The sequence below is a fragment of the Antennarius striatus genome, chromosome 9 (assembly GCF_040054535.1).
Source record: "Antennarius striatus isolate MH-2024 chromosome 9, ASM4005453v1, whole genome shotgun sequence".
Classification (NCBI taxonomy): domain Eukaryota; kingdom Metazoa; phylum Chordata; class Actinopteri; order Lophiiformes; family Antennariidae; genus Antennarius; species Antennarius striatus.
In genome coordinates this window covers 17,311,569-17,332,500 of record NC_090784.1, presented here as the reverse complement: position 1 = coordinate 17,332,500, position 20,932 = coordinate 17,311,569, and the positions used below count along the sequence as shown (strand labels likewise).

Here is a 20,932-nt window from a genome sequence, read left to right as displayed (position 1 = left end):
AACATACAGAGTAACAGAGGGGAACTGGACGCTGAGGGAAAGATGATGCCACTCGCTGTCACACACCTGTGAGACAGAAAAGACTTGGTCAGAGAACACAAATATCTTATGGATATACAGTATTTCTTCATTTGTTAATAATAATATAATCTACGTAATAAAAAGTACATACAGTATATGAAGACACATTTTTTAAATTAGTCAGTTTGAGCTTTCTCAGTGGAGTGGGCAACAACAGTAGGAACACAAAAGACAGGGGAATAAATTAAAGTGACCGTAATAATATATCATGGTTCAGACAGAGGGATTTGACAAATCTTCTCAGAATCAGCTCAGGATCTTTTAATCCACGCCGTTTCAATCTGTCTGGGCTCAGTGACTTCAGTCAAAACAACCAGCCTCACACACCAGAACCACACAGACTGACATGCATGCAGGTATGTAAGTTTGGCATATGATCAATATTCAGAAGAATTGACGCGGAACCAATTTATGCTCACCAGCATGCAGGCATCACTGCTATCATTTATATGCAGGTTTAAGCTGACAAAATATGAATTTAAATGAGAATGCCATTTCATGTATTTCATATGAAAAATGAAGATCTTTCAGGCCCAGCTGAGATTTTATGTTTAACCACAAAGAATGAAAGCCTCTGAATGATAAAAATAGATTTTTTTTTAAAATTTTTGATTATTTAATGTCCTCCTTAGTGGGAATAGCACAATGGTTAATTTACTCATAGACAGAGTTGGCGGTTCATGCAGAGACGTTTTAAGTACCCAATTAATTGGAGGAAGCCTGGAGATGAGGAAAGGCCCTTTATCAGGATGAACTTGTGGGACCGCTACTTGAAATTTTCTACATAACTTTCAAAGTACACTCATGGGATTTAAAATTGCATTACTCATTTTTAGACCAGTTTAAGAAAAAAAACCTTTCCCTCTTATAACAATGATATTCTATTTATCATGGTAGACAGATATGAGTGTGCTGCAGCTGGGAAAGCATTGGTTGTCTTGTTGGTGTGCTGGAACAGAATCTGGAGTTCTGGCCTGGCCAGTGATGAACCTTTATCTAAACCCCACAACAGCACAATAATTTAAGGACTATTTTATGCTCTATTTTAATTGGGGGGGGAGGGGGTTCTATTTCAGCAGATGCTGTATCCCTGTCATGTTTTGAATTTTTCCAGGTTGGCACACAGAGGAAATAAATAGAGGTGACTGCATTGAACATGTCCTCCTCTACCTGCTCCAGTTTCCACAAGAACTTGACGGGCCGTGCAGCAGAGACGTCAGGCCAGTAGAAGAGAGAGAGACGACACCCGTGCACGGACAGGGAGTAGTGGGAGAAGGAGTCGTCTGTGAAGCAGGAGAGCAGAGGACCAGAAAATAAATGGTGGGTCAGTGTAATGTGTTGAAACTTTGAATGTGCACTCTATTGCATTTTTATCATTGCTTTATCTTCCTCACTTGTGAATTTTACCCATCTTTTTACTAAGTGAAGGTTTCTTAAACATGCTGCTATTTAGCAAAGCAATCTACAAAGTCATACAGTAGAGCATATTCCCGATGCACACAATAATATGCCTGGCGCAACTGCAGTGTTTTATTTCCTTGCCGTTCACTTGGCTGCTCAAGTGGAGCAGCTGGGATTTAAGTATCTCTCACAAGAACACCTTGAGAGTAGTTGTTTAAGCAATAAACTTTTATTCCCCCTGCAGTTCTGGGAATTTGAGTGGGTAACCTTCTGAGGATTTAATGTGGAAATGAACATCTGAAGACATTACTTACTAAAAAGGTCTATTACATCCTCCAAACATTGAAAACAGTCTTAAAATTTCTTTGAATCCTATTAAAGGCACGGTCATGTAAAATAACTCACCGTTTCTGACAGTGCTGCACACAATCGTCTCCTCCTCCTTGCGATTTCCTCTCGTCTGAGAGGTCGCAAGCTGGATGTTGGCCCCGCCCCGGCGCATCCATAGCTGCAGGGTGAAGTGGTCACCTGATAATGCAGACACAACAGCATCCGGCACCACGGCGACGTGGTTAGACCCATTGAAGGAGAACACCAGGGATGAATCAGAGGAGGGGAGAGTGGGCAGAACTGAGGTCCAGTTGGCGGCAGGAGATGGTGGTGGGAGGAGGTCCACTTCTCCTCTGACAGCACCTGAGGAGATGAAGGATAAATGAAGGATATTCATAAAGCGTTCTACCTTGTAAATATTCACATGGGCTGACCTTGGAACCCAAACTCACCACACAGTCGTCGCACAGATCGGTCAGAGTAGCTGTCTCTGTCGCAGCCCTTCCCAATGTGGCCGGTCTGGAGCTCTACGGTGGCCTGGATGTTCCACACAGTTTCTTCACAAGTCTCCAGATGCAGGCTGGGGAACAGGGGGATGCTGCCAGATCCAGGTGTGTATTCCACACGCTTGGTCCATCCTGAAAAAAAAATTAAAGTCTATATACCACTCTAATCACAACCTGAACCTGATAACAACATGCATAAATTCACAGAGTGATTACTAAAGATTAGTTTTTAGGATATATCTACCTTAAATGTACCTACAAGTGAGGAAATATCAGGGCAAAGCTAAGACTTAAGAGAGTTCTCCATGGATCAGAACTGAAATGTAACACTGTTTACCAATCCAGCCGGGTTTGCAGGACGGCTTGACCGTGACGACAACCTGAGCATCAGCCTGAGCGCGGTTCTTCCCACAGTCGAAGGCGGTCACCCAGAAGGTGTGAACACGCTGAAGCTTCGAATCCAAAGGCTCTGTGTTCTTAATGTTACCTAGGAAACGGAGAGAGACACACAGAAAGAATAGACCACAAAAAATAAACAAGACACAGAAATAGAAAGTGTTAGTCATCAACAACAAGCTTGTGTAACTGAAAGTCCAGCATGAACAGCCAATCAGTGATAGAGTGTTTAACCCTGTGTGTATGCGGTAACAAAAGCTCTTCAGTGCACAACATTCAGGAACAGAAAAAAAAAAGCCCAAAGAGAGGAGAATGAATTGCAAATGAAATGAAAATGGATGGACTTTTCCTGTGTGCGAGAGATAAAATTACCAGCGACTCTGTGCTCAGTGTCCCAGCTGCCAAACAGTAGGTGAGACAGAAGATGCTGTGACACGTTGAGGGGAGAAACAGAAGGATGAAAGCGATAGTGGCAACAAAAGAAAAGACACTGTCAGAAAAAGAAAAAAAAAAGGACAATGACAAGCCCACAGTATCTGGACATGGGTTGAACAAAAGCTTTCTATGATGCAGCACAGGTCTGACCCAAGAAAGAAAAGAACTGCTCATCCTCTGCAAAAAGCCTCCGAGCTCCGGACAATGATAGTACAAAGTCCTCCTTAGCTGCTGAGTCACGAATAATTGACAGGTAGTAGATACAGAAACAACAAAGAAGAATTTAGGGGATTCTACGAGCACCCGGGAACAAAAAGATGCTACTGTACCAAACAGCTTCATAAATCTGCACACAAAAAGTCTATTTTAACATCTTTCTGTTTTTACTTGTGAGAGGAAATAAGCAGCTGAAATTCGCTGCGACGTGAGGCAGACATCGGTATCTCAGCAGAGCCTGGCTTGTGTGCTTTTCACGCATGAGAACATCTGGAGTTTGAGTTTACTGAACTAAAATATTGAATTTAGTCACTATACACAGAGCAGATAGTGCCGACAGCTTTAAAAGGAAAATAGTTGGATGATTGTTGGGGATATTGAGTTATCGTTGCAGAGAGAGACGAATATTAAGTGAAACACCTGTTCACTTAGTGATACAAGATAAAACATATCTCACCGTCGTTGTCGATGGCAAACGGCACATTGGGAGTGATGATGTCATAGAAGCAAATCTGGCTGTACTGCGGGGAGCAGTCGGCATCCAGAGCCTCCACACGCACGATTCGGTCAAACAGAAGGCCCTCTGGGACCGAAGCCTCGTAGCGACGTTCAACGAACACGGGGGAGAACTCGTTGACGTCATTTACACGAACATGCACAGTGGCCCTGAGGGACGGAGGAGGAGTGGGAAGAAAACAGGAACAGAGAGAAAAGCATTATGGCAGAAAACAGGAATCAGAAATAGCACACAGTATGATGATCTTCAGATGGAGGCTCAAACTACTAATGAAGAGGTTGAATATATTCTGTGTAAATCTGGAGGGGGTTGACAAACTTGTGGGATTTCTTGCTGTTCACGCCATCAGGTCCTTCTCCGCAGTCGTAGGCTTGGATGGTGAAGCTGTGCTCTCGCTGACTCTCACAGTCCAGAGGCTCCTTCGCCCGGACCAGACCCTCGCCTGTGGATCGGTCCAGAACCACCGCTTCAAACTGGACTGAACCTGAACCCGAAGGGCCATTATGAACCCGAAAGCCACAGATTTCACCTAAAAGAAGAGAAGAAGTCGCAATTTAAACACTATAAGTTGAAATTTGCTCATATTGTAATTTATAATTAAAATATTGTCTGAAATATTTCTGGTGATATTTATTAACTTCTTATTACTTTAATTGACTAACTGTGACAAATCTTTGAATCTCTTGTTATCATTCAAACTGATTATTTTAACTTTAGAGGCAAAGACTGCTCAACTTTTAAATTGCGCTCTAATTAAAATGTAGTTATTCCTTTAAATATGGACTGAAATCTCCAGTAAAGAGAAGCATTAAAGTTTCTTGTCACATTCTCTTTTTATCATCCCAATTAGTTGTGTTGTCTTAATGCTCTTTCTCCCATTTTATGTCAAAATTTACATTTTGGATTTGAAAAGGTCATAACAATAAAATTTTATTATAACTATTACAACAAAAGGTGAAATATAACTAGAAAATGAGTCAATCAGCCCAGTCAGGAAGAGGGAAATATCAGCCTCCTTCCTACATTTTGAAGAAATGGGGACGATCTAGCTTAACATTAAGTAGTCATTAATTTTTGACTATCAGAGGGCATACGGTTACCAGAGTTTTATCTTAAAGAATAAATAACAGTTGAGAGTCTAAATAAAGCTCTCAGTATTACAGACAATCTCCTCTGGTCTGAGCTAAAGGTGGGAAAGGTTCTTGCTCAAACCCCTAATTTTATCTTCCTTTTTGACATGAGCCTAATAAGCTTCAGGGAGCACTTGAGTAATTCCAGTTGATAATTTGACTGAACATGGTTATTTCCAGTAGTGCAAATCCAATAACCTTATTTCATCAGGCTGCAGAAGCAGAGTACGTACTGAAGACTGCTCCTGAGATGAAGGGTTGAATTACGCTATGATGTTCTAAAAATAATGGACTCTGTGACTGAGGACGTTGTCTTTCAGGCCGTCTGTTTGGAAAGATAGCTGGAAATGGCATGGGTCTGATAACCTCAAATGTCTTCCTGTAAAAATCAGCATGTTTACTATTAAAAGCTCGTGCAATGCCTGGTGAGACCATTTTCAATTTGGCATTGGGTGGGCAACTTGATTTGACCTATTTTTCACACATTTCACACATTCTGCAGATGTTCCAGCAAATTCGTGGAATTGGCCAAATATTTATAAGCATTTTCCCCACTCTCTCATCCTCTGCTCTGCCTTGCTGTTGGTATTACCAGCGTAGTGAAGTGGAGCATCTTTGTCCAGCGCAAAGAGAGGGGGATTGAGCAGCACGGTGTTGTCGTTCTCCATGACAATCCCTTGGTACTCTGTCTCGATCCATGGCTTGTGCTTATTGGCTGAACGGCGCAGAGATGTGGAGAGACCGAAGAAGCTTTGGGTTAAATGGAGCAATTATACAGAACCAACGTGTCTATTTTTAACACTCCATTATAGGCAAGGGCATGATGAGTGAGTGTATGAATAGGAAACAGATAACGTACGTATGTGTGTGATCACAGAGAGTGTTTGATCACATTCACAACCTCACAGATTCCTCCTTTTTTTCCCCTTTCTCTATGTAGATCTCACATCCACATACAAACAAACACATTACATACACCAGTCGCCATCAGACAGATTGTGTCTCAAGGGACTTCTAGGTTAAATAAAGGTTAAATAAAAGAAATAAAAAATCAAACACCACTTAAGTTGACAGAGTAATTAAAGCCAGTCAGCCTTCACCTTGTCACACACAGAGGGGAATATTGCTCGAATCAATCAGACGAACTAAACTGCCACAAGCACTGCGCAATAATGCACAAGAAAAACAGCCCAGTGAAAAGCAAATGCCTGAGGTTGTCTGTGAATTTAACCTTTAATTGTGTATTAATTATTCATCCCAGTGCTGTGTGATCAAAGGCCAAAGTAATGAGCCAGAAGGATGATAATTTTACACTCCAACAAGAAGCAAAAACAAAAGCGCCTCAAATCTGTTGTCGTCAGTCTCTTTTTGCTGAGGCTGGAGTTTGAAATAAGACCGAGGCACAAGATTGGGTTTGAGCGACTGCCGTCTCTGCACTGTGAGTTTCCCAGAAAATATGCCTGGAACTAATTTGACTGTCTCGTCTGTGAGGGGAGAGTTGACAGAGGAAAATGGTGCTTTATGCTCTAACGGCGCTGCTATTGTTTGACATCACACAGTCAATATGATTATACAGCACTCTCTCTGAACCTTAACTTTATAACTTTATGGATGACAGCTGTTCAAATTCTAAAATTGAATACAATTAGGAATGGCCTTAGTTTAATTTAGTTTATTTTATTCTTCTGATGTGTTCTAATGTGTGTAATTTAGAAGGAAAATTGCACCTTTTAAACCCTAAAAATTTGAATGCAGGAATGTTACTTTATTGGCTTATTTTTACACTGAACTACTGGAACTTTTAGCAGTGAAACAATTATGGGATGTAGCTCAGTGATAGAGCACATGCTTCTCTTGTATGCTGCCCTAGGTTGAAATCCCACCATCAGTCCTATGGGGGTACAGGCCAATGTGAACTGTTGGCCGATCCCAAGCCCGGATGAATGCAGAGGGTTGTGGCAGGAAGGGCATCCATCTTAAAAAACTTTCTCAAACTATGTGCGTTCATCTAAAATGGAAAAAGGATGATACAATGCAGTGACCCCTAACGGGACAAGCCAAGAGGCAGTTTTTAGTATTGAAAGAATTAGATGACTAAAAAAGCCTGGTGACTAAAAAATTCATAAATTACCATTTTAGGAACTAAGTCACTGATTATTCTTTATAAGAGAACATTTTTTCTTATTTCCTTATTATTGATTCTTATAAAATGACTCTTTCTGGGTTTGTACATTTGGTTGTATAAAATAATCAGTTTGGGGACATTAACTGGGCTCTTCTAAAAATGACAGGCACTTTTCTCTCTTCTCTGAGATTTTATGTACCATCTAATCTACTTGAGGAAATAACCGGCAGATTAATCGTGAAGAAAATCAATGTTTTTCACCATGTTTTTTCACAAACACACTTTCAATAAAAACAACTCACCTAAAACTTGTGAATCTTATTAAATGTTCAGATACAAACAGCTGCAACCCTAAATATACTACTAGTCTGACATGGGCATATTTTAAATAAAGAAATATTGGGTCAAATCTGAAAAAGCTTTCCATGTTAGATGATTTGTGAAGGTCCATCTTAGATTTTTTTGTGGTCTGCGTTAAAAAGGTGGTTGAGGTTTAATAAATACCCTGCCCTAATGAAAGGAAGGTAATTTATTGTCTGCTTTCAAGGTCCAGCCTGACATCGTCTCCTCCTCCTCACCATTTCCACAGTCCTTTTCCATGTCTATTTTTTGGTCATTTATCTCCCCTGTGTCCCCTCGTCTGATTTTCTCCCTCCCTCCTCTGCTATGTAGCATTAATCTGAGCATCAGGCCTGTGGATTACATCCAGGATTACAGATTGAGAGGAATCCTATTCCATCTCTGTCTGCCTCTACTGGCACTCTTCCTCTGTCTGTCACTCCATCCATCCACAACACACACACACACACACACACACACACACACACACACACACACACACACACACACACACACACATCTATACATTTACGTACCACAATGCTCCAGTATCCTCCCTCGTGTCACCTGATCTCCTGTACTACCTCTTTCTACCTCCTCCTCCTCCTCCTCATCCCTCCTTATCAGCCTGCGTCTTTTTGGCTACGTCCTTTTCTGTCACAGCTCCTTCTGCTCCGTCTCTCTGCTCTCCCCTTCGATTTATTCATCTTCCTTGCATTACTCTCCTCTACCTCCTTCTCTAACATTCTCCTTACTCACAGTGTGCTTTATTCACCTTCCATAAGCATGATAATCATTGGAACATTGATGTTGAATCACTGTCATGGTTATCCATAATGATAAATGTGCTACAGAAGATGAAATAGGTTTATCATCCCCTCCAAGTCACAGGACTGGGAAACAGGAACATGCACACTGGGTCACGACATGAAACAGAAATTAACATGTGTGGCTGAGGTCTCAAATATACAGATCATACAATGACAAAGCTGAAACACATGAATATTGATGATGAATAAAGATTTCAGGACAAAACAGCCATGACCCTACCCCCCCCCCCCCTGTGGCAATGTTCAGCTTCATCTAGACACTTGACAATTAACAGTAAAAAGGACGAGAAACTGACCTTTGTTGCCACTGGCAACCGAAGTCAAGCAAAGAAGGAAGAAGGAGAAAATATGCATTCTGTCCATCTGAGGGAGGAAGGGAAAGGTAGAGGGGGCAACAGGGTGGGGTGAGGGAGGGAGAAGGAATATAGTACATGCATCACTAACTGATCAGCACTGGAAGAGACAGTAACAAGACAGAGAGAGACAAACAGCTCAGGCCTCTCAGATGCTGCATGGATGATTTTACCTTGCTGTGTTCGTGCAGTAGAAATCAACACTCTTTGGTCATGTATGCAACATTCGGAGTCCTGATAAAGGCCCTACATTGTCAACTTTTGAGCCGCAGATTGAATAAGGATTGATAAATACTGGTCCATAATAGTTTCACATTGTTTTCAGCATCCTACAATATCAGACTGACATGCTCGCTGCTGCAGGGTCTATATTTTAAGGAGCATACACACACCTGGTCATGAGTGTGTCACTGGTTTAGGTTTTGCATGTGGTGGTGTGGGTGTTCGCCAACGTTTTCATTTTGGCTGGTTGGATATTTATGAAACGCAGCTGCATTGGCCAAAATGAGTCCTTGGGGGTTTCAGCTCTCATTGACATAACAAGCCTCAACCTTTTTTCTTTTTTTTTTTTTCATTGCTGCAGTATATTTGACAGGCTACAGGCTGCACTGTAGATTACATCTAAAAAGGAGGACAAATTTTAACTGGACACTTCATCTGTACACAGGACACACACATCTAACAGCAGAGAAACATGAGATGCGACCATAATCATTCCATTTGCTACCGAGACAAATTCAGAGGGAGAATTTGCTTCCCCATAACCATGTCGACAGCTTATAGTAGTGTAAGGAGAGAACGTGTCGCGAAAATGGAGGTTATCCGTAGCAGGAACCAGCAGATTGAGACGTTACCGTAGTGAGTGGGGTGATGCTCCTGGTTGGTACCCAACCTCTACGCTCGCAGCATCCGCCTCTCACGCCCCTGCCGCTCGGATCGGAGATCCCACGCCGGGTGGGAATAAACCTCCAGGTAGCGAGCTCACACGACCCGCAAGAGAGGGTTTGTTGGGTTTTTTTAAAAAACCCGTTTCGGTGACGAGGTGTTTGGAAGATTTTAAGACCGATGGATGTCCTTGTTTTTTCTGCGAGAGAGCAGAAGAGAAGTGGGGACGTAACGCTGGCGTCCCCTCCCTCTCGGCGCGTCTTATCCCGCCCACACTGCGTCCTTCTCCCTGCTTCTCTCTCCGGCCCACGCCAGCTCCGACCCAGACTGCTGCTCTGGCGATTTTTAAGCTGCACATTGAGTGACTCAGATGTCAGCGCAGTATTCCATCCTGTCCCGTTACTTTTGGTCCTTCCTGATGATTCACACACCCCATTTATTATAATATTCATTCCCCCAATTTTCACTACTCAAAGCTTTCCCAGACTGCAAAATGATGTCACATCACCTTTTTTTTTTTTTTTTTAATTTGTTTATATGGTCCGTGATTTTTTTCTCACACACACGAAAAGCAACGGGACACAAAACGACACGGAGTCCTTGCTTGAAATGCAGCATTTTAATAAACATTATAAAACTGTATTTGAAAATCAACACCTCCCATCTCAAGTTTTCTTTGTTCATTTGGTAGGAATAAGGCAAAAAGAGTCGATCATTGAAATAGGAATTCACATCAATTAATAAACACCAAGTCATGTATAAATATTACTAAAATCTGGGCTGATGCTACAGTGACGTCTGTCCTCTATATGTGTGTGTGAGAGCATCAGCAAGAGGTGACAGCAGCAGCACCGGGGCTTCCTCCAGCATAACATAGATTAGAGACACCCCCCTCCCATTCCACCACAAATAGAAGTTAAATGAACAAGACACAGTGGCATTCCCACAGTGAGATGGGATGCTTCTACTTCACCTCTTTAATCAGAAAATGCTGTTGTAAGAAGAAGAAAACATTAGTGAAAATCTGGTGCGGATTTTTTTTGTTTTGTTTTGCTTCCATCAACAATTCCTCATCCTATTTATGGAGATTAGAGTAAATGCAAGATGAACAGAAGTGATCAACTGCAGTGACAGAGCTGTGTGAGACTGGACTGATATTCTTCAGCGTTATATCTGAGTATTTTGGAGATGAGGGCCGGGAATGAATCAAGGCCAACGAAGGACCGGTGTCCACTGAAAAGAGGAAAAAGATACATGGCAAGCAAACAGAAATCTGTAACATCATATGAAGAACGCCATGAATTATTTTCACGCTATCTTAACCAAACCACAACATGACAAGATGTTCTTTTTCATTAAAAAAATATCATAAAACAAGCCTACTTCATTACAAACTCAATTCATTCCAGAACAAATGTATACTGTGAATAACATTCATGGACACAAGGCCATTTAGATTTAGAGGTTAGTGTTGGGGGGCGGCTTTCCAGTGGTTGTATAACAACTGGAAACAATTTTCAAGAGCTCCCATTATGATAATCATTATTATTGTAATAATTACCATTGTAATCTTTCTTTTAAAGAAATCTACATGTCTGTCATATTATTACATTAGTGTGCCGCATATGCTGGCCCTGTGCTTAAATGTCCTTGGACAATTCAAAGCTGCTGTTGAATGCAGTGGTAGACCTGACATACAGAAACAAGAAAAAAACAAACAGAAAAACAAAACAGAGCCAGTGACAGACTCTAAACCCGTGACTGATGAGTGCAATTCTGTGTCAACAGCTTGTAAGTCTCTCAAGTTCTGCAAGTCCCAAATTTAAAAAAGAAAAGCGGAAAAAGAAAGAAAGAAAACAAAAACCAACAGGAAATCACCTCTGGTTGGCTCACAATTAACCCATGTGGCACGACGGTCATTTTCCTGTAAACTTTTTTTCAAAATGTTTATAAAAAAGACCTTCCCAGTTAAAACACAAAAATATATATATAGAAATTTATTTGTACATATATATTATATATATAATTTATATATACTATATATTATATATATAATATATATTATATATATAAGGTTGGGCGTTTTCTTTTTACTGAAGGCCTTAAAAATTTTCCATTCTCCTTGAAAGTCACAGTTCCCTTCAGTGGATATTTAGCCTCAGGTGGACCTGGAAGAAAACAGATTATTTAATAATCAAAACATTTATTAACAGTTTGCCGTTCATCTCTACATCACTGTTATAGAGAACACAACAAACCTCAAGGTCTAAACATGCTTACCATGTTAAGTCTTTATACCAACTTTTAGTCCTCCTTTTTCTGGCTTCGTTCTTTCTTAGGCACCAGCACCTTACGGAGGTATGGCATAATTAAAAAGGCTACAAGGAAGAACACGTGGCCACAGACATAGACGGATGAATACACCTGAAAAACAGAGGTGACAGAACAGCGGAGTTAAAATCCACCTTCACAATGACAGATGTCTTGTCCCTATCCCACCATTCAGCAGGTACCATCAACCGCTCCCTCACCCTGCTACTCTGCATAGCTCTCACACAGCATCCTGTCAGCTCATACATGTCCCTCAACATACCCTGGTGTATAATACCAGCCATTGCCCAGCTCTTGACAGCCTGCCTGCCCATGTTTAATACTGCCCTCTTGTTGCTGTTTTGGGGAAGCTTCCTTTAAGGCTGTGTTTAGAGAGCCAGTCTCTTATTATTTTACTTCACTGCAACAGATGCAAAGAATCCTGTTGTCTCAAGTACTTGAAGCGTATATTCCTGGAGTATTAATGAAACACAGAACGTTCTTATGTTGCATCATTTCAGCGGCATACTGGGCAGTGTTGTTGCCTCCGGCTAGTGCTGCTGCAAGTGTATTCCTGTATCCTCCCACAGCCCAAAAACATGAAATACACTGTAGATGTATGAAACAAGAAATCTCATGGCTGTCTATGATTACAAACGACCTGTTATTATTGCATGTTTGTACGGGTGAACCTGTGGGCCATCCTAGGTTTTCCTAAGTTTTCTTGCATTTCTACCCTGATGATTTTTCCCTTTTGAGGACTTTCTCCACATTTGAATCAAAAACAGTTAATACTATGCAAGGCAAAATTTGTGCATCCCTGAATCAAAAGATTCTGTCCTACATTAATAATAATAATAATAATAAAGCCCCCACCCTGAGACATTATCCTTAATGTAGTTCCATTTGTGGGCTTAACACCCAGTAATTCATACCCCCAGCTTGTCTCTGGGTCATCTTCTTTGTTGTCAGCTGGAACTGTGATACCCAGAGCTTGCAAGTGTGATGAACAGTATTTGTCCTGTGACCCGTGTCGTTTTAGCGTTGCGAGTTACCTTGAACCATTTGTCATAGGCGAAGAGGCAGAATGGCACTAGGGCGTAGCCCATGAACAGCCAGTGGATAAACTGCTGAACTACATAGAAGAGAGGGTACAGCATACTGTTGGCCAGCTTTGTCAGCAAGGGGCTGTCCCTCACCAATGCCTGTGCCTATGTTTGAGAAGAAGAGATTGGTTTATTGTACACATAAAAAGTAAAGTTGCTTTTCTTGAGAAAATAAGTTTGATGCAACAAATGAGAATGAAACACTGTGGTAAAAACCCAGATGGTCTGAGCTTCTTCTGTCTTTAAATGAAGTGTTTTTTCATCTGCAGCCTACCTGTCTCTCTACAGTCATGATGAAGAATTCCATGGAGAAGCACATTATGTATCCAGAGTGAAGGCCGTGCCAAATGGTCAGAAAGAGGAGTGTCAACACCTGAGACAAGGTCTTGTTCCCCATGAACTTCAACCGCTTGAAGATTTGTCTTCAAAAAAAAAAAAAAACCAGGCCCGGATACTGTTATAATACTTTAGGCAAGTGTAAACACATTGTTTACACTTGTGTTAAATTCCCACACTTTTTTTTCCATGACAAGACATTGGCAAAACGCTACATAATCAACCTCGAGAACAGGATCAGACAAAGTACGTGAAGTACTCGTCGTTTAAAAGTCTCACTCTGCACCCCTGACAAGCACCCTCTTCACCAAGTGACTGGAAAGGTGCTCAGGGGACCAAGTATACAGAATATAAAATTCTCTTGAGCTCTTTTTATTCACGCTTCACAGAATTGCTTCTGGATATTTTCATGTGTGCAACACGGTTAAAGTCTTGCATAGCAAGTCTTTTCACCACACCTTTGAATACGACCACTCCGAATAGCAATTAACAGTATTTCTGAGGAAACCAGAGCGTTTGAAGCGTGATGACCTCTGGAGGGGCATCTGCATATGAAACACTGTCCTCGTAATATAAGCCTCTCTCAATCCCATAGGTTTCTTCTTTGTTGTAAGAATTGAAACATTTGTAAGGCTTTGAAAAATAAAAATTAAATCTCAAGCTTAACCAATTTAATTCTAAACTATGTAAATGAGTGCAGAGAGAATTATAACCATTTTATCTCAGAGCATGTGCCAATTCCCTCTTCCACTCTCTGTCTCGTGCAATTTTGGATGGTAGAAAGTAACACCGAGCATGAGTAGCTAATGCATTCAACTGAAATGGACCACATAATGAACTGTGTTCAACAGATCGTCCACTTTCAAATGATGCTCCAACACACTGTTTGGAATTTTCAGTCTTTTATACCCTTTTGTCTGTGATTCTTGTCTGTAAAGATCCCTGTGGTGTTAAAACAAAGTGTGAAGGCGTTGTGATACCAGGGGGGATTAATCTGTAATTGCCCTCTAATTGATGGTTATCTTTTATGTAAATAGTTAACCTTTATAGCACAGTTCTGAAGCCAAGAAACACACAGATTATGGACTCGACACTGACCTGGCAGCCCAGGTATTTGTGTTGATGTTGAAGGATGCAATGGTTCCTCCAAAAAGTGGTGTGGTTTCATAGAGCCACACCTTCATATTGGCACAGGCGTCCCATTTGGGTTTTCCATCCACTACACCATTGTAGCCCAAACCGCTTAATATACAAACACCCTCCTACAACACACAAAACATCATGTGTACATATCAGGCCTCAAAGCAAAGCACAAGACAAGGGAGAACTGCACCAATTACATGCAGCAGTTAATCCTGGACGTTTTTGTGCATGTAAAGATATGTTAACTGTAGTTTAAATGTAAATACAGCTTATAAAACAGAGGATTTATTATTAGTACCCAATCTGTGGGCTGTTAGCTGTCTGACTATTTAAACTCATGCATATTTTTGCAGGTTAGAGGGTGACTTACCGCTATGAGCCAACAGCAGACATATTTATACAAAACTATTTTTGCCCACAGCAGAATAAACACACAGCGATACCAGAAGGGCTGAGCCTGTGAAGGACAGTTTTACATTTGAGATCACATGTATGAAACAACATACATATGCAAAGAGTTTCATTTTGTCATTCTCACGTCATATTCATCTGTTAACATGTAGCCGTCTTGGTAATGGGGACTGAATATTGCATATATTGCCAGGCTGAGAAACCCGAGAGAAAACCTCTGCAAAGCAGGTAAAACACTGAAAGAGAAAGACAAGAACAAGGATACACAAGTAATATTAGCTTCAGCCTGTCATTTACTACATCTGGCTACTTTTCTGTGCTCCAAGTCTCAGCTGCCCCCCCCCCCCCATCACTGCACCTTTTTTTTTTTTTGTTGCCTTTTTTTACCTGTTGGGAGGCTGTCCAGGGCAGTCGGTGAGCTCCCCTGCCACCAGCCGCTGGTAGTTGCGCAGCGTGAATTGAGGCCCCACCAGGAAGCCCCCGTAGAAGTAAGAAAATCCGAGCACCTCGATCAGCGAGGGCACAGACGTCAGGGCCGCTTTCTTCTGCTCCTCACTCAGTTGAGACTGGAGAGAAAGCAAAAGATTTAATGTTACAAAGCAATTAAATAATGCAACAGAATGGAAAATCTGCAGCTGTTACAGATGAACTAGCGGAATTAAAAAATACAGTACACTGAAGATGACCTGAGCAACAAGTGGAAAAAATTACTGCACACAGATAAAATCAATGTAACTAGTTGCGTTCTACTGTTTTGCAGTTATGTTTTATTTCAAGTAACTTGGTATGAATATTTAACGTCATGCTGTTTTTGTGGCAAATCAAAACTCCTCTCACATATTGTAGTTAAGACACTTTTTTTCTCCTTTGCTTCACTATTTAATCTAGTAATAAGTAACAGTCACAGTGCAAAGTGTTCATTTACTTTTCAATGGAGAAAACCGTTGAATGTTCATTGAACCAAAATCTTCATCTACTGTCTTTCACTCAGAACAAAATGATAAAGGTGAATGAGTATTGACTGAGAGATAAAGTGAACAGTAACCACATTCATTCATTCATATTCTACTAATCAGGCAGGCAAAAGCAAGAGAGATCAACCAACTCACTGGTTCCTTTCCACCGTCATAGAAATCAAATGACAAACCTGTAATCAGAAAATGCAACTGCTGTCAGAGACTATGTTAGGATGACTAACGCTGTCATGATCACATTAATGAATATCTTAACCCATGCAAAGGCAGATGTCAGAGTTTATCAGTTTGTTAAAATTGTTCACTAGAGCAGAGAGGGAGATTGTGACTACAGCAACAGGTTGAACAAACACAATGTTATAACATCTGCGTGACAACAGAGGAGTGGAAGGACAGCTACAGTCAACTTGCCAATAAGTTTGAGTGTGAGGACGCAGTGAGGCATAGTCCATTTGATGTCATACTCATCCGTAGCTGTGTAGTAATACCCTGCCAGCAGGTACACCTGTAGGAGGACAGAATGCAAAGATTGAATGACATCAAGCAAGTATGATTTTGTATCATGTGACATGTGGCACAGATAGTATGAGAAAATAAGGAAACTACCAAACCAAATCACAGGAAGTATGTTGGTTCAAATAACAAAAAAAAAGCTTAAGTGACCATTTTTGTTTTTACAAATTTGCTTTCATTGCCGTATCTGTATGACTGTCAGCAAAAAACGCAAGGATTGGCAAAGAAATAAAGACTAGCATTTCCACAGGCGGTGGAATATGAATGCAAAACAATATTATTGACCTTGGCTATGTGTCTCCATTTAATGCATGGGACAAACAGTTGGTGGGCGTTAACAAGGCAATTAAATGAAATTGCAGAGTGCTAATGCAGAGATCAGATATTAAACTGTGCAGAAAAACGAGTGGGCAGTAGCTGCATCGTGGCTGGAACACTTTGACGTCAGACAAATGGGAGCTAATGTAAGTATGGATGCACAGAGAAAGGAAAGACCGACACATCTCACCATTTGAAAGATAAGGCTGCTCAGAACGGTCGTTATCGTCCTTCCCATGAGCCTCAGCATCACGAATTGAACAAGGATGCATACTGCAGAGTGACAGATCTGAGAGCCTGGGAGAGACACGAACAGAGGGGGATGGGGATGACAAGTCACGTCTGACCTTTAGGACTGGACATGTCAACAGTATTTTTCCTGCACAGTTCAATATCAAGTAAGGTGGAGAAAGAACAATGATGCAGATCTATTATACTCATGCAACATGAAATGATGTTTCTAAGAGGGTTAAAATAAAAATGGGATATTCCACTAGAAGAACCAATGAAGTGACAGACCTGCTGTAAAATCCAAGTGCAGCCGCAGGAGAGCAAGTGAAAGAGATCAATGTTAGTTTGTGTTGATCCAGGAAGTCATTTTAATGATGGAGGAAGCTCCATCGATACGTCCTCTCTAAAGGAACCCTGCAAATCACTGTTATGCTGCAAATTCTTCTGGAAGCTAAGATTTAAACTCTTACACATCAAAAGATAAGAAGAAGAATTTTCTAGTTGTATTAGGCAATATTTCTCATATCCACCATTTATTCAGATCTCTAAGGACATCATTTTACTACCTCTGAGCCACAAGAATGGGATGAAAAATAGAAAAGACAAAAAAACATCAACTTCTTTGTGTAGAAAAGGATTTGCAATTCTAAATTTAATATGTTTGGGTTTTGGACAGATGATCAAATTAACACTTTAAAAATATCACATTAGGTTAATGAACCTTTACATTATTCATTTTTACAAAGAATTTTATGGGCTAAACAAATATTGAAATGACAGACTGATTGTTTATATAAAATAGATTTTGGTTGACTGCTCAGGAGTTGAAGGGATACTAAGGAGAATATTTTATTTGTAAAACATCATTTAGAGATGCAAGAAGCAAGGAAGGTGATTGTCAGCTTTATGACCACATCACTGTCTAACTGGAATTACCTAAAGTTAATGATCACATTAAAAGTGCACTCAATAGTGTATTAAAAGATTTGTCAACACTTATTTACAAGGTTTTGAGCTGAAGACGAGTTATGAATTTGATCCTGTTAATGTGACACAGGACTGAGAATGACTTGATATAATCCCCTTAAACCAGGTGTTACAGTTTATTAGTTTACTTCCTGTCCAGTACGAAAGAGGTGAAACCTGCCAATAGATGATGTTAAACACAGATATTGCAATCGAACACAATCATAGAGAAATTATTATCTTTGTTGTTTTTTTAACAAACCGAAAGCACACGCCCTTAAATTCTTTGGCTCACCAAAGTTGAACGTTGCTAGAGCCAATCCAGACAGCAAATGAAACAAGTGCAGAACTGTGGCAGACTGGTAGAACAGGAACTGACGGTACACCAGAGCAAAGGGATATCCTGCAGGACAGACAGAAAGAAAAATATCAATCGACCTACATTGTGGTGTGTCTTCGTGTCTGCTAAGTGACCCAATGTTGACACCTCCTTACACACACGCACACACACAACACACCAAATCCTGTTGCTGGTATCTCAAGGAGAAAGATCTGCCCCAAGCAGGACTATAGAAAAACAAGTTTGGCCTGTTCATATTTTATCGAATCATAAACATATTGTTCGCTCACATTTGCATCATATGCAAATATCTAAACCGTTCAAACAGCTCTGATTCTGAAAATGTTGAATTAATTCTCTGAATGTATGAAATGTCCCAGCTACTTTGTCTTGCAAAGGCGAAACATAATCAAAGTTTTCCCTATTGGTGGATTACACATACCTGGACCATCCTTAGTACCGCTTGAGTTAAATTAATGTAAAACAATGCAGGACAGAGAATTTACATCTGTAAAAAGTCCACAGAAAATCTTATTAGCAGGTTTCATGAGTCTCCTTTTGAGCCATTTATTATCTATACCTCTTCTTTTTTTCCCACTGACTTTGGCAAAATAACAGTTCTTTCATTACCAAACCATTTGAAGTTGAAATATCCACTCTGAAACTCCTCCCAAAAAGTGCACATCAAATACATTAGTCCACAACCTATACTCCCTTCCTTTGATGAGTCTAGAGTCTTGTGTATAGTATTTTTGGTTTTTAAAAAAAATATGTTATAAAGACCAAATTTCAGGGTTATCAAAACAGTGGATGATGGCAGTAACTTTTATTGAGTCGAAACTACTTATGATAGCTATTTAACTAAGTTGGGAGAAGTTAGTATGTACAGTTTGCCAGATATGCTCCAGACAAGATGACCGCCCATCCGAGCGATCTTTAAAAAAAAAATCCCTTTTTATTGGAAACCGCACAATAAAATTCACAAAAAAATCAAAATGATAAAAGTCACAGTAAATTGTTTAAGATATGTGTAAAAGTTGTCAAAGATTCTATATAGAATTTATAAATATGCTTTCAACAAAATATAATGGACTAACCAAAAAAGGAACATACTGGCAAATATATTCCTATCTATCTTATGTTGAGGATAATAAATCATTTTCTTGTGGAAGGACCTTAAAGTGTTCCAAGACCAGACTATTGCTGTCCTCTTATCCTTTAAAAACTTTTCAATCCAATAAACCAAACACATGGCAGCATGGGCTAATCTCAGAGTCAATTGGATCCAGAGTCCTACAAGCTTCTTCTGAAACTAATTTGGAGCTGTAGAGGTACAGAAGATTCTGCTTGCATAGTACAGTCATGTGTTTGTGGAATCAAATGTTAAGATCAACACTGTGGATTCAGAAACTACACAGTGTAGTTGCTCTTGAAAAGCTGTCAGCAAAATGTAGACCAAATTGCCTAAGTCCATACATGCATAGCTGAGGAAAAGCTGACCGGGCCACATGATCGCTCAGTAATAGTGCAATGCAGTAAATACATGACAATCTTATGCAAGACACGTGAAGCTACAAAAGGGTAAGATGATGCCACAAGGAGGGCTGCCAGGCCGGAGCCAATCAAAGTCCTAAATGGTTTGAGGCAATCAGCCTGTTGCATTGTTCCTGCTTGAAACGCGGACGTGTACATTTGTCGGAACAAAGTACAGACTTGGCAGATCGGACGATTTGCCCCAGCGAAACCACACACCCCTAAACCCCTCCCTGACGTGTTGCAACCTGCAAAAAAAGTGGACAGCTTGCGTGCAAGTTGTCAACTTTGAATTAAGTTTCAGGAACAACGCCCACAGAGTTCCAATCTCAGGTCCTCACCTGAGAAAATAAGGATGGGTTGGCAACATCAACTCTACTATTAAAGCATCTGCCTTCCCCAACAACAATGACGCTACGTATTATTATCACCCAACATAAACGTCGGTAGTTTGTGCTAAGTAAACAGGCTAACTATATTCCTGCCTGCAAATATCAGAACATAACTTGGAGGGTGTGTAGCAGCAGCCAACAATTTGTAATTGCAAAAAGCTCACTTGCTCAATTTGACAAATGTATGATGTGATGAACGACGGCTGTCACGACTTCATACGAGCCAAACTAGTCTGATTCCTGCAAAACAACAAAACCACCAGCACGTCTGTAAACTGGTTTCACTCAGCTGGTGATGATAATCATTCGCAATTTGTTGTAAATTAGTATATGAGGAACCCTATCGTTGATTGTGCAGCCGGGTTCACACTAGTAGGGCAGAACAGTTCTCTATATGTGTCACAGTGAACCTACAGTGACTGACCGTGATGGTTAGCAGGGAGTTGAACACTTCTACACAACAGTGAGAGGACTTCAACACAAAAACAAGCTACGCAGATGTGTGCTCTTTCCCCTTAGCTTTAACTATATCAAACAACCGATTTGTAAAGCAAAAACTTACCGATTAATATAGAGAAAATGAGTCGAACCGCTGGCTCTGGAGAACCCAATGACTCCGACAGACTCTCCAGCAAGGGAGCCGCCATCTTTCTTGTGGGCGGAAATGTCTCGCGACGGTTCCGTGAACTCGACTGTTTCGAGATCAGCCGCCTTTAAAAGTTGGGCTGCCCTTCTCTCCCCACCGCCCCTCTCACGCTGCCCATCCCTCTCCCCGCCACCCATTTGTTGACTTTACGTTCTAACAATGTTACTTT

General features: G+C 40.7%; 2 protein-coding genes across 4 annotated transcripts in view; both read right to left on the bottom strand.

Moving 5' to 3' along the window:
* Window positions 1-9,731, bottom strand: part of clstn3 (calsyntenin 3) — a 19,797-nt gene extending 10,066 nt beyond the window's left edge. For 2 of the 3 annotated variants that reach the window (XM_068323437.1, XM_068323438.1), the window contains exons 1-10: window positions 9,514-9,731; window positions 8,603-8,669; window positions 5,605-5,727; window positions 4,201-4,411; window positions 3,823-4,031; window positions 2,656-2,805; window positions 2,265-2,450; window positions 1,888-2,175; window positions 1,252-1,364; window positions 1-66 (exon numbers count right to left, since the gene is read on the bottom strand). The exon at window positions 1-66 is cut by the window's left edge and continues 94 nt beyond it. In XM_068323437.1, coding sequence (XP_068179538.1) covers window positions 1-66; window positions 1,252-1,364; window positions 1,888-2,175; window positions 2,265-2,450; window positions 2,656-2,805; window positions 3,823-4,031; window positions 4,201-4,411; window positions 5,605-5,727; window positions 8,603-8,669 — 1,413 coding nt within the window. In that variant the 5' untranslated portion in view covers window positions 9,514-9,731. The remainder of the gene's footprint in view (window positions 67-1,251; window positions 1,365-1,887; window positions 2,176-2,264; window positions 2,451-2,655; window positions 2,806-3,822; window positions 4,032-4,200; window positions 4,412-5,604; window positions 5,728-8,602; window positions 8,670-9,513) is intronic. The other variant, XM_068323439.1, reaches the window with a different exon arrangement.
* Window positions 9,732-10,091: 360 nt separating this feature from the next.
* Window positions 10,092-20,794, bottom strand: lpcat3 (lysophosphatidylcholine acyltransferase 3). The gene is made up of 13 exons (XM_068323550.1): window positions 20,680-20,794; window positions 18,148-18,255; window positions 16,846-16,952; window positions 16,236-16,329; window positions 15,960-15,997; window positions 15,238-15,416; window positions 14,978-15,086; window positions 14,810-14,896; window positions 14,395-14,558; window positions 13,235-13,382; window positions 12,910-13,065; window positions 11,825-11,968; window positions 10,092-11,712 (listed from the first exon to the last, which is right to left on the bottom strand). The coding sequence occupies exons 1-12, from the start codon at window positions 20,762-20,764 to the stop codon at window positions 11,849-11,851; spliced, it is 1,395 nt and encodes a 464-aa protein (XP_068179651.1). The 5' UTR covers window positions 20,765-20,794; the 3' UTR covers window positions 10,092-11,712; window positions 11,825-11,848.
* Window positions 20,795-20,932: the final 138 nt, after the last annotated feature.